At 38.1% G+C, this 16,711-nt stretch overlaps 1 protein-coding gene across 1 annotated transcript in view; it reads left to right on the forward strand.

Annotated features, from left to right (window-relative positions):
* Window positions 1–12,016, forward strand: part of aspm (assembly factor for spindle microtubules) — a 29,011-nt gene extending 16,995 nt beyond the window's left edge. The window contains exons 20-30 of the mRNA XM_067396292.1: window positions 102–251; window positions 1,407–1,573; window positions 1,659–1,818; window positions 2,716–2,925; window positions 3,115–3,264; window positions 4,235–4,426; window positions 4,708–4,900; window positions 4,981–5,135; window positions 5,269–5,445; window positions 11,367–11,539; window positions 11,624–12,016. Of these exons, the coding sequence (XP_067252393.1) occupies window positions 102–251; window positions 1,407–1,573; window positions 1,659–1,818; window positions 2,716–2,925; window positions 3,115–3,264; window positions 4,235–4,426; window positions 4,708–4,900; window positions 4,981–5,135; window positions 5,269–5,445; window positions 11,367–11,539; window positions 11,624–11,726 (1,830 nt within the window). The 3' untranslated portion in view covers window positions 11,727–12,016. The remainder of the gene's footprint in view (window positions 1–101; window positions 252–1,406; window positions 1,574–1,658; window positions 1,819–2,715; window positions 2,926–3,114; window positions 3,265–4,234; window positions 4,427–4,707; window positions 4,901–4,980; window positions 5,136–5,268; window positions 5,446–11,366; window positions 11,540–11,623) is intronic.
* Window positions 12,017–16,711: the final 4,695 nt, after the last annotated feature.

Here is a 16,711-nt window from a genome sequence, read left to right on the forward strand (position 1 = left end):
TCACTATGGAGTTGTATTCTGTCTTGACATTTTCAACTTGATTCACTCTGGAAATCCAACAGAAGTGATCAGAAGGCTTTTACTTTCTTGCCCTCAAACAGGCTCATTATCGAGGGATGATTGAGAGACGCAGGTTTCAGCAACTCAAGGAATCTGTTTTGGTTATACAGAAACATTACAGAGGTTTCCGTCTTTGCCAGAGAGACCGTGCACAGTTTCTTCAGCTGCGAAGGTCTACTGTTGTGATACAAGTAAGCATGTAACAACCTTAAAATAACATTTCATTATACTTGGGCCCCAAGCACCGATGGTGTGAGGACCCTATTTTAATTGCTCAGTCAATTATTATTATTCTCTGAAATGAAATGCATTTTTGAGGGCCTAAGCATGTTCAAACTTGTTACGACTGATATTAGGTGTGGCAAAATGGCTCAATAGCGCCACCTAGAGTATTTCAATTAAGCGCCCTTTGCGCTACAATTCGCGTACAAGTATGAAATTCGGTAGACACATGTAATAGCCCAGTACCTACAAAAAAGCTGTGCAAAATCTGAAAACCCAAAAGGAAGTGAGAGATTTAGATTTTTCTCTGCAAAATTTCCAGACATTGTACTTTAATGAACTCCTCCTAGAGCTTTAATCAGATAAACATCATATTTGGTCAGTCTAATCTCAAGGCCTTTGCAAAGATGAAGAGTTTTTGCTAAAGGGCGTGTCCGTGACCATGAAACAGGAAGTTGTTGTAACTCGGGCATACAATGTCTGATCTGCCCCAAACTACACATGTTTGATAAGAGTCCTGGCCTGAAGGCATCTACATACCAATATTTAGTTACAGTCGTAGTGCCACCTGCGGGCAATAGGAAATGGCATGCTTTACACTGTAATTCACTCGTAGAAACACATTTCAGTATGCCATGAAGTACCAAACATGCAAGAAACACGTTGAATCGTGCAACACTTGGCTAAGTGCTAAAGTAGGCGATTAAAGCCACAAAACAAGAAGTTGTTGTAACTCAGGCATACAGTGTTCGATATGCTCCAAACTTAACATTTGATAATAGTCCTGGCCTAAAGACATCTACATGGCAATATTCAGTAATAGTCAAAGCGCCACCTGTTGGCAGCAGGAAGTGTGGCACGTCAAAATGACCCACTATTCACTGTTTTCCTAAGGCCCTGGATGCGAGGGCCCTTTCATCGCTGCTTGCAGTTTAATTTTTGTTAGTTTTTCTCTGAAAATTTTCCCTGAACCCATTACCCTGGACTTGCAGAAACCCTGCTTCTGTTCAAGTTTTTTTTTTAATCTCCTCGTACAGTTTTGTTTCTATTTGAGATATTATTGGATTTATATATTTGTTTGTATATTAGATTTTCATGTTTGGTTTGTCTCTGGTTAACTGCAGACAGCATTTCGGGCTTATCGAACAAAGCGACATGCCTTGCAAACACAGGCTGTCCTGAAAATTCAGTCCTGGTTCCGAGGAAGCCTAGCTAGACGAAACTACACCTTAAAACAAGCTGCTTTTGCAACAATTAGACGATGTGTTCAAGCAAGACGTCAACGTGCAAGGTAACAAATAAAGGATGTTTTATTCTTCGCCTATATGATTTTGTCACAAGGAGTCACAACATGACTATTTGTCATCCCTTCCAAGATTTCTAGCTGTCCAGCACAGTGTCCAAGTCATTCAAAAAAGATGGAGGGAAACTCTGATTGCCAGAAAACAGCGTACTCACTTCCTGAGGTTTAGAAAATCTGTTGTATACATCCAGGCATTATGGAGAGGTCTGAGAGTGAGAGATTCCCTTCAAAAGGTAACTGTTCTCTTTGTGGACTATGAATAAACATTTATTTTATAGGAATGTGTAATATGTTTGTCTTTTAAGGGTGCAATTTATCTGTGCTTGGCAGTCACAATGGCAGTCATGTTTTTATACTGACACCTAGTTGTGTGGATGCAGCATTAGACAAAAGTAAAGTTTTTCAGATATAATTGCTGTTGTAGAAATGTGCTGTCAACCAAGATTTTTATTCCATGAGTGAAAGTATTCAATAACAGGAGATGACTAAGATAAAGTTAGTATTTGGCTGGTCATGTGATCTTGGAAATGGTGGCCATCATAAGGTGACCCACTCCATTCAGCATAAATCTACATTTATTAGACTTCTGATGTAACTGGAGTCTTGTGTACATGATTTTAAACATTTATTAGAATTACAATTATTTTCTTTGTGTAAAGCTTTTTATTTAGAAAAAAAGATTAAAGTGTGCAACTTTGATTAAAGAGAACTTGTGCTTTGAAATGTCATGCTGTTTTGCTCCCAGTTTGTTTAAATTCCAGTAAGCAAAATAGACTTGTTATCGATGAGAACGCTCAGTAAATACACACTAACTAAAGTTTATCATTTGTACATAAAAAAAACAAAGTTTCAGGGAAACTGTTTTCAAAGTCCATGGATTGTTGACATTATACTGTGTAATTTAGCTTGTTGCCAATCACTTATTTTGGTCTGTTAGGCCTTGACTGATTTATTAATTAAATTGCCCTCTTACTCTAGACTTGAGCTACATGCAAAAGTTTTACTTTGACTTCCAAAGAACCACTGAAGCTATAAAAACAATCCTATTATTCACAATAGTATCTCGAAATAAAATTGTTTACCAACTCTTTGAAATCATCACTAACTCTTCAGTCTATTCTTTTTCACAGCAAATAACAGCTGCTGTGAAGATACAATCAGCTTTCAGAGGCTTTACCCAAAGACGACGGTATCACCAACAGAGAGTCGCTGCCATAATACTACAGCGCCGTTTCCGAGTCTTGCAGCTTGCCAGAGTCGAGGAAGAAAATCTAAGACGACGACACAATGCCGCTGTTTATCTCCAGGCATTGTGGCGTGGTTGGCTTGCAAGACAACAGGCAAGAAATGTTATTACTAAGGCTGTTCACAAGTAATTGACTATTGAAGTACCCGTTCTGCAACCAGCTAGTGGGAGTAGATTACTTAATGCCCATCCATGATTCAAAGTTTCTTGAGTAAATTAAGGGGAATGAATATGTTAAAAGTTACTAAATGTTTTATAAAGTATTAACTTATTTCTTTTATAGGTAAAAGAAATGATTTGTGCTGCAAGACGTCATCGTTTCACAGCTGCCGTTTACCATCATCTCTGCGCAGTAAGGATTCAGAGAGCTGTGCGAGCGCACTGTGCTCTTAAATCAGCCAAGAAGAAAATCTCTTCAGTCCTGTACATCCAGGTACATTTAATCCTCTATATGTTAAAGGTGCAATGTGTAAAATTTGGGAGGATCTATTGATAGAAATGCAATATAATAAACATAACTGTTTTCAGTGGTGTATAAAGACCTTTTATAATGAACCATTATGTTTTTATTACCTTAGAATGAGCCATTTTAGTCTCAAACACTGCAGGTCCCCCCTCCATGTCAAGTTTTCATTTTTAGTAGTAGTAGTAAGTCGGTAGTCAGTAGTCGTCTGGTTTATTAGAAGAAGAGACCATTCTTTCTTAGAAGTAAGAAGAAACCTTATTGCTTCACTGGCTAATGGACTCTCTGCTGTCTCAGACGATGACATCTTTGTCTTGTGTCGGCCAGACGGCCACTGTAGCTTCTCCAAAAGGGAGGGGTAAGCTCCACTGGTTACAGTTCACAACCTCACTGCTAGATGCTGCAAAATTTACACATTGCACCTTTTAAAACAAAATAATTTCTTGGAAATACATGTTTGTTGCAATCAATATACCCATCAATGTGACAAATTATTTAATGCCAAATGCTGTAAAATTACATTTTACCCAGTGCTCGAAGTGTGTGTGTGTTGCGGGAACTGCATACTTGTGTGTACTGGCCCACTTCAAGCTGTGCATTTACCCCTCAACACAGCTTATATAATACTCTGGAGAACATTTCTCACAAAAATATATGCATCCTCCACATGTGCACTGGTTTTAATATCACTACTTAGATTTGGCATGACCAACAAAAACATCTTATTGATTTATACAAAGTCTTCTCATCTTTACCCAAGTTCATGATGCATATAAAACATCAATTAAATGGTTAAAGCGCATAAATAAATAATTGCGTTTGTTAGCCAGAGGTTACATCATGCAGTAGAAGGTTAGCCACTAGCTTATTTCACATTTAGCCTATTATAAATGCTCTTAATTTAACTATACATTTTCTCCTCCTCTCCCCAAATTTCTAGCAATGTTTTAGGGCAAAGCTGCAGAGAAAGAAATATCTTAAAGACAGAGAAGCCATCATTAAGACCCAGAGGGCAGTGAGAACATGGTTACATCGTCGCAACCAAGCTGCCGGTACTATCCAATGTGCAGTCAGGAAGCTCCTTCTTAGACGTCGCAAGGAGAAGCTACAACGTGGAATAATAAAGGCGCAGGTATGGTGTCTTAAATTAAATGGTGTACAAATAAAAGACTTGATGCATTATGCATATACATTTTATATTGTATTACATACATAATTGACAGAAAATACATATTTGTTTTGTCATTTTGTATTTTACTCACCGTTTACTGTTTTTTCCAAATTAGTAAAACTTACTTTCTTCTTTAGACCACCTAAGGCAGTATGTTGATGTTGGTCTTTTACATACAATGAAAGTGTTTTCAATTTTGCATAAACAACTCTATTAAATGAAACTTTTGCAATGCAATTAAGGCACTCTGGAGGGGTCATTGTTCAAGAAAAAATCATGACACAAGCAGTGTCATTTCCATGAGGCGACGTCTCAGGGAAGTAAATCGAAAGGTGAAGGAAGAGGACAAGCTGTGTAATAAGACCACAACAGCATTGAGCTACCTGCTTGGACTTCAGAATTATGCTTACATTCTTGCAGCCTTGAAACACTTAGGTAAGATGCTGTTTTCAAAGTTAGGAGGTTGGTTGTTTCATAAAATGTTAACTAATGTTATCTTTTTTTTATGGTTAAAGAAACTGCCACCAGACTTTCACCAGAGTGCTGTGAACGTCTTGTTGAAAGTGGAGCAACGCACACCATCTTCACTTTGATAAGGAGCTGCAACCGAAGTGTGCCTTCAATGGAGATCATCACATTATCCATCCAAGTCCTTCTCAACCTATCAAAAGTATGTTGCCTCATAATTAAGTTATTTGATACAATATGTAATTTATTAATTAACAGCTGATATGTGATTAATTAAATTGCATGTTGCAGTATTTGCTCTGTGAATTTTAATTTATTTTCTTCATATTTTTCAGCACAACAGAACCATTGATGCAGTTTATGATGTGGACAACTCTGTAGAAACCCTCCTGGATCTTCTGCAGATCTACCGGGAGAAAGCTGGAGATAAGGTTGCAGAAAAAGGTGGCAGCATCTTCACCAAAGCTTGTTTTCTCTTGGTTCTCTTTGTCCAGGATGAAAGGAGAGCAATGGTGGGTGTTTTTTTAATAATAATAGAAATAATAACTTTGTTTTTTTATTTTTTTTATTATTTTTTTTTGATAGTGCCTTTAAAAGTTGCATCTCAATGCACTTTACAAACATCAAATAAAATTAAAGCTGCAAGCAGCGATGAAAGGGCCCTCGCACCCGGGCTCACCGCCACCCGTTGGCCTTAGGAAAACCGAGAACAGTGGTCGACATGCATGTAAGCGAATGAATACAGGAGAATTATGCCATTAAGTAATTTCGAATTGCCACACTTCCTGCTTTGTGCCGCTTTGACCATAACCAAATATTGCGATATAGATGTGTTCAGACCCGGACTGTTATCAAACATGTGAAGTTTGGAGCAGATCGGACATCATATGCCTGAGTTACAACAACTTCCTGTTTCATGGCGTTAATCGCATACATTAGCACTTAGCCAAGTGTTGCATGATTTGTGTTTCTAGTATGTTTGGTACTTTGTAATTCCCTCCCAGAACCACATTTCAATATGCCACAGTGTAAAGCATTCCATTTCCTGTTGCCAGCAGGTGGCGCTATGACTAACGGAATATTGGCATATAGATATGTTCAGGCCAGGACTCTAATAAAACATGTGAAGTTTGGGGCAGATCAGACATTGTATGCCCGAGTTACAATGGCTTCCTTTTTCACGGCGAAACAACAGACTTTGTCAGTCCGCCACGGACACGCCCTTCAGTGAAAACTCTAGATCTTCGCAATTTAACGTCACAAAGGCCTTTAGATTAGACTGACAAAAAATGACATTGATCTGATTAAATCTCTAGGAGGAGTTCATCACAGTGTAAAACATGTCATTTCCTGTGGCCCCCAGGTGGCGCTATGACTGTAACTGAATATTGTCATATAGATGTCTTCAGGTCAGGACTCTAATAAAACATGTGAAGTTTGGGGCAGATCAGATATTGTATGCCCGAGTTACAACAACTTCCTGTTTCATGGCGAAACATCGAAATTTGTCAGGCCGCCACGGACACGCCCTTCATCAAAAACTCTAGATCTTCGCAATTTAACATCGCAAAGGCCTTTAGATTAGACTAACCAATTATGATGTTGATCTGATTAAAGCTCTAGGAGGAGTTCGTTAAAGTACAACATGTGGAAATGGCAAAAACTGCCAAAATTTTGTAGAGAAAATTCAAAATATCTCACTTCCTGTTGGGTTTACAAACTTAGCCCAATACCTACAAAAAAGCCCCTGGGTGCAGTTACATCTGTCTACCAAATTTCATAACTGTACGTGAAACGTAGCACGAAGGGCGCTTAATTGAAATTTTGTAGGTGGCGCTATCGAGCCATTTTGCCACACCTAATTCTGAAACCCATATCAGATGTAAATTTTCACCACTTCTGACATGTGTGCAAAGTTTCATGAGTTTTTGAGAACGTTTAGGCCCTCAAAAATGTGATTCATTTTGGAGAAGAAAATTTTGGCTGAGCAATTCCAATAGGGTCCTCACACCATCGGTGCTCGGGCCCTAAATACATTGAAATGGGGAAAGATGAAATGAAAACACACATCGAAGCCTGAAAAAAAGTTTTAAGAGAAGATTTAAAAACGCAAAGATTCAGCATATCTGATCTCAGAGAGAAAAGGGCTGGTCTGAGTTGGAGGAATAGCTAAAAAGCCAGAACTGGAGGAGCTGAGATTACACCTTGGGTAAAGAGAGTTAAAAGTTCTGACAAATATTGTGGTGTCAAACCATGCAAAGCCTTGTAAGTAAGCATGATACTTTTAAAATCTAAACAAAACCTAACAGGGAGCCAGTGCAAGGATTCCAAGATAGGAGTGATGTGCTAATTTGTCCTGGTCCTTGTCAGGATTCTGGCAACTGTGTTTTGCACATACTGCAATTTATATAGAGACTCTAGCAAGTAGAGCATTACAGTAATCAATGCAGGAAAATATAAGTGTATTGGTCAGTTTTCATCCATAGAAAAAGATAACTTTGGGTGCAGTCTTGCAGTGTTTGCAGGTGAAAAAAACAATGTTTCTAGTAAAAGAGAATAGTCTACAGTGACAAAAGCTGTACTGAAATCGAGAAGAATCAGAATTTAAAAAAGACAGCCAGAGTCCACAGCAATTAACAAGTCATTAGCACTGAAACAGCATTAGTTAAGGTTACTATGTAGTTTGCAGAAGCCAGATTTAAGGGGCTCCAAAAGATTGCTTGGCACAATGTTGGCATCCGATGATGAGTAATGTATAGCAGTATTCTGACATTTCGGCAAAGCTCATAGGTGCCATTTGCTAAATAATAGTTCTTTTTAGGTTCAGCAATTTGCAAGTGATGTACCTAAAAGGTGCCGTAGAACGTCTTTTCAAAAGATGTAATATAAGTCTGTGAAGTTTCAGCTCAAAATACTAGGGCTGTTTCGAATGCCATTTTTTGAGCTTCGAAGCTTAGGTGGCAATCAATATCGAATATTCGAAGCTTCGGTGGGTGGGGTTAAATATATAATAATAGTGTCGGTTTGCACTTGTATCATCTTTCATGACTTCACGTTTCACTCTTCGGCATCGTAAATATGTTGCGGCAGACCCAGTGGAGTGCAGTGTTGCATTTGGTGCAATATGATCAGGTGGCACACATTCTTAAAATATTAATAAACATTTAATAATCTTTTAAATAGAACAGTTTCCGGTATGCATTACACGGGCAGGTTTATGCTCCGAAAACGGACAGTGCACAAGTGATACAAAACACAAAGTCTGTTGAGCAAGAACTTTAATAAGGTATTAATAACGAACATTTCTTTAAAACAAATGAATCCCAAAACAGAAATTAAATTAGTAACACACAGTGATTTCAATGAACTGTAATAAATAAAAAACATGGTAGCAAGCTTATAAACAGTTGAATAAGAATAAATTAATTGTTTTTAAAATGACACAAAATGTAATATCTATTACAATTAGTTTTATTCTATATAAGGGATTTATTTTGTCTTATGAGTGAGAATGAGTCCGCGACGGAAGTCACGTGTTGGAAAAAAAAAAAAAAAAAAAAGAATATTCGAATCTCAAAACTGAAAATCGAATGCCACCCCACCGAACAAATATTCGAATATTCGATTATTCTAGTACAGCCCTACAAAATACCCCATATATTTTGTTTTAATTAATTTTTTTTAACTGCCTATTTTGGGGCATCATTAACTATGCACCGATTCATGCTGCAGCCCCTTTAAATCGCGCGCTCCATTTAGAAAGACAATTTACAAATATCACTAAAAATATCATGATATCATGAGTCATGTCAGTTATTATTGCTCCATCTGCCATTTTTCGCTGTTGTCCTTGCTTGCTTACCTAGTCTGATGATTCAGCTTTGCAGCTCCAGATGTTAATACTGGCTTGTTTGATGCCTTGAACATGGGCTGGCATATGCAAATATTGGGGGCGTACATATTAATGATCCCGACTGTTACGTAACAGTCTGTGTTATGTTGAGATTCGCCTGTTTTCCGGAGGTCTTTAAAACAAATGAGATTTATACAAGGAGGAAGCAATGGAATTTGAAACTCAATGTATGTCTTTGCCGAGGTAAATTCAATTATTGATTCTAGGCATAGTTGAATAACAAGAGTTCAGTACATGGAAGAGTTGGGTAATCCAGGGGTCAAAGAGTAAAAGTCCTGCAATATTTTTATTCTACCCACTGAAGCATTAATGAGATCAATAATGCTCAATCATCACTCAATCACTTATTTAAGACGCCTGATGATAACAAGCAGAATCACCAAAGGAGAAAATCACTATTTTTAAGTTACCATCATCGAGGTCAGGGTTTGTTTTAGCTGAGCTCTTGACCCTTGACTTTTTAGTATTTGCTTGTCTGGTTGGTTTTAATGCAGTTAAAACAACCAACAACACCTGATCATCTTTTAACTTGGGTGATTCAGATCAAATAATGTTTATGTAAAAACATTGCCCAAACAAAACCTAACTCAGAGATTGAACTCTAAATGAGTTCAATTTACATTATTGATTACAGCAGCACTGTGATTCTGCAGAAGATCAGCTTATACAATACAGAATTTTTTTTTTTAAAAAAAAGTTGTCCTTATCACAAAAAAAAGAGAATTCTTTTAGGCATACACAGACATCAAGTATCAGCCTGTGAATCTCAACAACGGTGACAAGCAACATATTCTGATCAACAGATCAACTCTGAACATTAGAAAACAAGCTACTAAAAAGTCACAGAAAAGCAGCTAAATTTTAATAGTAATTTCATTTATTCTCACTAAGACAATTTAGCTCATAATTTATTCATACAGCAATGCATGATGGGAGCCATGGATGAATTTTGATTGGTGGCTCCCAGAATGCACTGCAACATGCTTTATGATGGCCACCACTGTTGAGATTCACAGGATGATTCTTGATGTCTGTGTGTTTAAATTCTGCTTGTTATCATCAGGTGTCTTCAATAATGCTCAATCATCAAAGGAGAAAATCACAATTTTTAAGACACCTGATGATAACAAGCAGAATCGCCAAAGGAGAAAATCACAATTTTTAAGTTACCATCATCGAGGTCAGGGTTTGTTTTAGTTGAGCTCTTGACCCTTGACTGGGTAGTTTTAACTGCATTAATATTAGATTTTGTTTGCTCGTCTGGTTGGTTTTAAACAAAGTTAAAAGATGATCAGATGTTGGTTATGTTTTCATATAATCATTATTTGATCTGAATCACTATCAATACAAATTTTTTTTTTTTTTTTTTTTAATTGTTCAAAGCTGATCTTGTGCTGTAGAATCACAGTGCTGCTGTAATCAATAATGTAACTCTAACTCAGAGATTGGGCTCTAAAAGAGTTCAGTGATTCAGATCAAATAATGATTATATGAAAACATAACCAACATCTGATCATCTTTTAACTTTGTTTTAGTTGAGCTCTTGACCCTTGACTGTTTAAAACCAACCAGACGAGCAAACAAAATCTAATATTAATGCAGTTAAAACTACCCAAACCCTGACCTCGATGATGGTAACTTGAAAATTGTGATTTTCTCCTTTGGTGATTCTGCTTGTTATCATCAGGTGTCTTAAAAATTGTGATTTTCTCCTTTGATGATTGAGCATTATTGAAGACACCTGATGATAACAAGCAGAATCACCACTCAATTTATAACTTATTTATCTCATTAATGCCTCAGTGGGTGGAATAAAAATATGGCAGGACTTCTACTCTTTGACCCCTGGATTGCCCAACTCTGATTCTAGGGCACCTTTAAAGCTATGCAGAGGGAATCCACTGCAGCATAAATCTTGTGGTAATCTAACGGTAGGTGTCAACTGGCGCGGGCCGGGCGGAGCAAAGCAAGTGTTTTCAATTCATTCCTATGGATGTTGAACTTCACGCTCGTGAGGTGCATTTTGGGATTGTGAAGCTCGATTTCCATAGGAATGAATTGAAAAGCTTGCTCCGCCCACCATGCACCAGTGGACTCCTACCGTAAGTCCTGGGTTGGGCAACAGAAGGGTTGATTCCAGCAGATATTATTCAGAGATAAAAACAGCAGTTCTAAGATTAAAATGTAATTCTGCATTGCAATAGGATGAGTAACAAGAGGAAACTTCAAAAGCTTTAAAACCCCACTGACCACCCAGAATAATCCGATAAACATTTAAAAACAATAAAAATGGGAGAGACTAGCAGCAGCCAAATGTGTCGGCGTTCCCTTTTAACCTGAAGTCCAAAAAAAAGGAAATTGAGGACAGAGCTGAGCAAACTTTTATTGACCCAGTTTTTATATATATAAAAAAAGCTGAATAAAAGTGCTGCTTAACTTGTTGAACTTAGAACGTTCCTTCAGCAAATTTCATGAAAGCTTGCTCAAACATTTCATTGTTTGAATGCTCTTTTCAAACAGGAGGTCCGAAAGTTACCAAAGGTTTCGGATCGCATTCGCAGCATCTACCGACTTGGGCTTCGAAAGTTCAAAATGGATGCTGAGAGAAACAAAGTCAAGCAGAAAATGAACACGTCTCTCAATGGAAGTTTCCTTCTCCAAGCCACTCCTCGGAAGTCAAAACCTGTGGCCAGGTATGCAGTTATCTGTAAAACCTTTTGCTCTTGTTTGGCAGGATCAGTATCTTCCTTACAACACAATCTTTTGATTTCCCTCAGGTTTGCTCCAGACTGGGTTCTACGCCGTGACAAAATGAAGGACATTGTGGATCCTCTTTGTGCTATTCAGATGCTGGTTAACGCTCTGGCTCTTGTGCCTTGAAAATATTGCAGCAAGAAAAAAAGTTATAAATTTGTGTGCTGCAAAAGTGTTTAATTGTTGCTCAAAATTGTGCACCCTGTTGGCTTTGTAAATATTGTGTATTTTTTTTTTTTTATTGTGTATATATTTTTATTGCTTTGTTTTACCTTTTAAATGTTGTGGATGACTGGTTTATTGGCACATATTAGGGTCTGTGCTGTAAAACGGCACCTTAGCTTTGAGATACTGTAAATAAAGTGCAGTTTTGAATTGATTTCTTTTAATGTGCTGTAATTGAACATTAAAAATAACCACAGCTTTTCATGTATGTCCTCGTGCCATTTTTGACTGAAATAGCATGAAATAAATAAATCTTATAGGCTGTTAAGTATATTACAAATACATATACATTATGTACTTGATAAAAATACCCTGCAATTCTACTTTTGGTATACTAAACTGATATACTTAAGGTCTGCTAAATTGGAACAATAATTTCATGCACCTATAATAATAATAATAATAATAATAATAATAATTATACAATTAAAGATGCATCAATTATTGTATATCTTTAGTTGGACCTACTTTCGCACAAGTATATTTGACTGGGCTAAAGTGGAACTATTGCAAGTATACTTTGGCATTCATCTTGTGGAAAGGAGCCGTTACTCTGGTCATTTTAATTTCAAATGACTTTACATTTTCCGATCCTGGGAAGCGACAACTGTGAGGTATTTCAAGATGTTTAAAAACATTATTCCTCTTATGCCAAAGTACCATTGGCTGGAAATATATTTACATATGTCTATTGTACGTCTTTCAGCATTTAGAGGTCAGATATTCCTACCCTCGACCGCAATGCTGTATATGAAGCGGGAAACAGATTTTTGTGCGGCTGTGTTCATGTCCTGTTTCTTCACGGTCTCTACAGGTAAGCTAATCAAATAATTTTAACCTAGATCATTATTCCCATTTTCAAGTAGTCATTTAAAACTGGGTCTTGTCTAGCGAAACAATTGCATTTTTTTTTTAGAAAATGACAGATCGTGTAAGCTTTATAAACACAAATGATTGCCTTGCAAGTGCTTCCGCCTTCCGTATTCTTCAAAAAGTTTACGCTGTATGTCCTACACCTTCCCTATTCAACTCTCAGCTGCAGTTTTTTTTTTTTCAAAAATATCAATTGTTTCGCTAGATAAGACCCTTATCCTTGTCTGGTATTGTTTAAAGCCCTTTGAAGCTGCACTGAAACTGTCATTTTGAACTTTAACAGTGGAGTCCATTGAAGTCCACTATAAGGAGAAAAATCCTGGAATCCTGTTTTCATCAAAAACCTGTTGTGGAAATTTTAATTTTTCATATGCAGCTACTTGTGTTTCTGTATGACCTGTCTGACCTTTCTTGCAAGAAATAAAAGCTTTAAAGACAATTGGACGTGTTTGTCTCTTATGCAGTAGAGTCGGAGATGATTTTGCCACAACAAACCTTAATTTCTTTTCAACTGAAGAAAGGAGGACATGGACATGTCCTTGACAGAGGTGGGTAATCCAGGGGTCAAAGAGCAAAAGTCCTGCCATATTTTTATTCCACCCACTGAAGCATTAATGAGATAAATAAGTGATTAATTGAGTTTGAGTTGTTTTTTGAGTTGTTACTCTTTGACCCCTGGATTACCCACCTCTGGTCCTTGATGCAACCAAAAATAGCAAAAGAACTATACTTTTAAAAGACATGTACAAAAAATAAAACATACTTACAGTTTGAAGCAAATAAACAGCAGCTTCTGTTTTTAAAGTGGGAACAGCTCCATCTTTCAGTATTAGCCTTTGTGCAAATACAGCATTGAACTCATTGAACATTCTGGAAGCTTTCTTCCACGCCGCATCCAGCGTAGAAAATATCACAGATTATAATGGGTTCTATTATCTTTTGACGCGTCGCATCGCACCGCTCAACTCTTCACAATTCTACATAACTCTTCCGCTTCCATTATGCCGCGCCGCATAGCCGCGCCCACTTTGTTTTGTGTTCCTGGGGGCGTTTTGAAGGGTTTATGATGTCACCAACCCAGGAAGAAGCTCGTTGTAGTCCAAACCGGTCATTTTTGTAGGCATTAAACTGCCATAACTTTACAAGACAATATCTCAGTTTGCATTGAACTTTCAGCGCTGTAACTTTGCAGATACTGTTTATGCTCAAGCAGCAACATTACACACTAACTAAAGTTAAAAAAGTGAAATTGCATTGAACCACCCCTTTAAACATCTAAAACAGGGGTACTCAAATATAAACTTGAAAGGTCCACTTACCAAATTTCCATTTAGTCTGAGGTCCAGAAAAGTGATGGTCAAATTCCAAATAGAGAACACCAACAAAAAAAACAGAGGCAATCCCCAGAAGTTTCGAACTATACACAAAAAACGACATGGTAGGCCTTTTAGTGTGAAAGGTGACACCTTCTTTTTGCCACCAGTTGTTTAAACTTGGGCATAAAAGGTGTGAGGGCCAGGCGGAGGCACTGATGTAAGTGTTCATTGGTGAGTGTGCTGCGGTATGCGTTTTTTACCATGTTCATGGTTGAAAAGGCAGATTCACAGCAGTATGTTGAGGGAAACATTGTGAGAATTTGAAGGGCCATCTTCTGCAGGAGAGGAACACCTGCTGCAGTGACCATCTTCGTCCAGAAGGTGACAGGGTCACAGTGAGATTCCTGCAGTGCTAGGTTTTCTTGCAGCTCAATTAGCTCTGTTTGCAGAGAAGCAGCACTGGCCCATTGGAAGACTTTCGTGGCTTCAGTTGAAAATTCTGCAATATTTTTGACAAGAAATGGATTTTCAATGCACAGCAAGACTTGTTTTCCCAGAGGGAAATCTTCAAAGCGACTTTGGAAATTTTTGATCAGCTTGTCCAGGAATTCAGCATAATTGTGATGATGATGTTTTCCTGCAGTCTGATCCAAAAGTCTTGGGAAGTGAAGCAGGTCCTGCTCTAAGTCACATTTGAAAACCTCCAGCTTCCTCTGAAAAGCACGGACAGCTGACATGAGGCCACACACTGTGCTGTTTTTGCCCTGGAGCTTCATATTAAGGTCATTGAGATGGGAAGTAATGTCAGTTAGAAAAGCAACAATTTCCATTTCCTCTTCATTCTTCATGAAATCCACAAACGGTTTGGCTTTTGCACTCTTCTGATCCAACAGAAATGTCTCCAGCTCTTTCCGCAGTGCCCAAAACCGCTCCAGTACCTTGCCTTTACTAAGCCACCGGACGTGGTTGTGAAGGAGCAAATCATCAAATGTTGCATTCACCTCTATTAGAAATGAGCGCAACAAACGATGTTGCAGAGCAGAGGATGCTCTCAGATAGTTGACAAGTTTCATGACTGTTGTCATGACTTCCATGTACCTTTCTCCAAGGCTGGCACACAAAACCATCTGGTGAATTATGCAGTGGTATGCCATGAGGTCAGGGTGGTGAGCTCTCAAGCGTGCCACTAATCCCCTCTCTCTCCCAATCATATTTGGCGCTCCATCAGTAGCAATGGAAACAACATGCTTCAGGTCTATCTCTCTGTCTCTAAGCATCTGTGTCACTGCTTCATAAATATCGTCCCCCTTGTGTGTCCATGGAGGTTTGTGACACCCAAAACATCTTCATGAAATTCTCCCTTTTCTTCATCAAAAAATCTGACAAAGACCATGAGTTGTGCATTGTCTGTGTTGTCTGTGGATTCATCCACAGCCAATGAAATGAATTTGGCTTTTTTTATAGCAGAGCTAAGTTGTTCAAGCAAATCATCAGCAAGTATTTCAGTTCGTCTTGCCGCAGTGGAATCAGAACAGGGTATTTGGCTTATTTTCTTGATTATTTCATCCTTTTGAGTCCCTTCAAACAGAGCAGTCACCACTTCACTCATACACTCCTTGACTATTTCAGCATCAGAGAAGGGTTTCTTGTGTTTTCCCAGGACCCATGCTACTCTTAGTGAGGCTTCTGTTGCCCGCTCTTGTTGTGTGGCTGATCTAACTATTACACTGCTTGTAGCTGCATAGGCTGATTTCAGCTGGTTTATTTTTGTTGTCCTCAACTCTGTGTTCTGAGGGAAATTTTGTTCAAAATGTGCATGCTTGGTTTCGTAATGGCGCTTCACATTACCACTTTTGATGATTGCTACCGTGTCGTTGCAGATTAAACACATTGGTTTTGTGCTTCCCACGGGAAGCACGAACGCATATTTTTCTGTCCACTCACTTTTAAACTCGCGGTTTTCAAAATCGACTTTTCTTTTCTTATCAACAGACAGCTTTGAGCACGCCATTTTCACTTTTAGACCGCAAAAAAAGAACGGTTACCGATATTTGCACTGCTCGCAAATGATGAGACTGCCTGTTTATCTGCCTGGCCCAGAGCACGTGACCGGTGGATAAGTCTGACTGACTTGAGTGAGTGACGTTGCTATAGCGATGCAGTTACAGCTGATATGATCGGACATAGATGAAGCAGCCAAACCGAATAGAAGCCTCAAAGATATATAGCGCGGAATCACAATTGTTCACTGCACTGAAAACTCATTTGGATTATGATTAAAATAGCATGTTGGTTTTGGCGTCGGTCCAGATTTAACCGTGTCTGGGTCCGGAAACGGACCGGAGTCCGCCTATTGAGTACCCCTGATCTAAAATATCCTTTCCATTCACCTTACACACACGTCAAGTAGGGGGAGCTTTCCATTGTGAATTTATTAAAGCACATGTATTCAAATTTCTCTCCATAACTGTATTAATTTTTTGGTATTTCTGTTGTATCTGCATTTTCCTGGTTTGGTGGTGGCCCACATTCAGCTCAAAGCAGAATTAAGAGTAATTTTCATTTACTTTATTTAATGTTTTGTTAATCAAGCTCAATATTAGCAAGATGTATTTTTTATGGTGTTAAACAACAGAATACATTTTCAAATTAATGCACAGAAATAAATCGAGCAGGATTTTAAAAAATGACCTTAAT

This window comes from Chanodichthys erythropterus, chromosome 10, assembly GCF_024489055.1.
Source record: "Chanodichthys erythropterus isolate Z2021 chromosome 10, ASM2448905v1, whole genome shotgun sequence".
In the NCBI taxonomy this organism is placed as follows: domain Eukaryota; kingdom Metazoa; phylum Chordata; class Actinopteri; order Cypriniformes; family Xenocyprididae; genus Chanodichthys; species Chanodichthys erythropterus.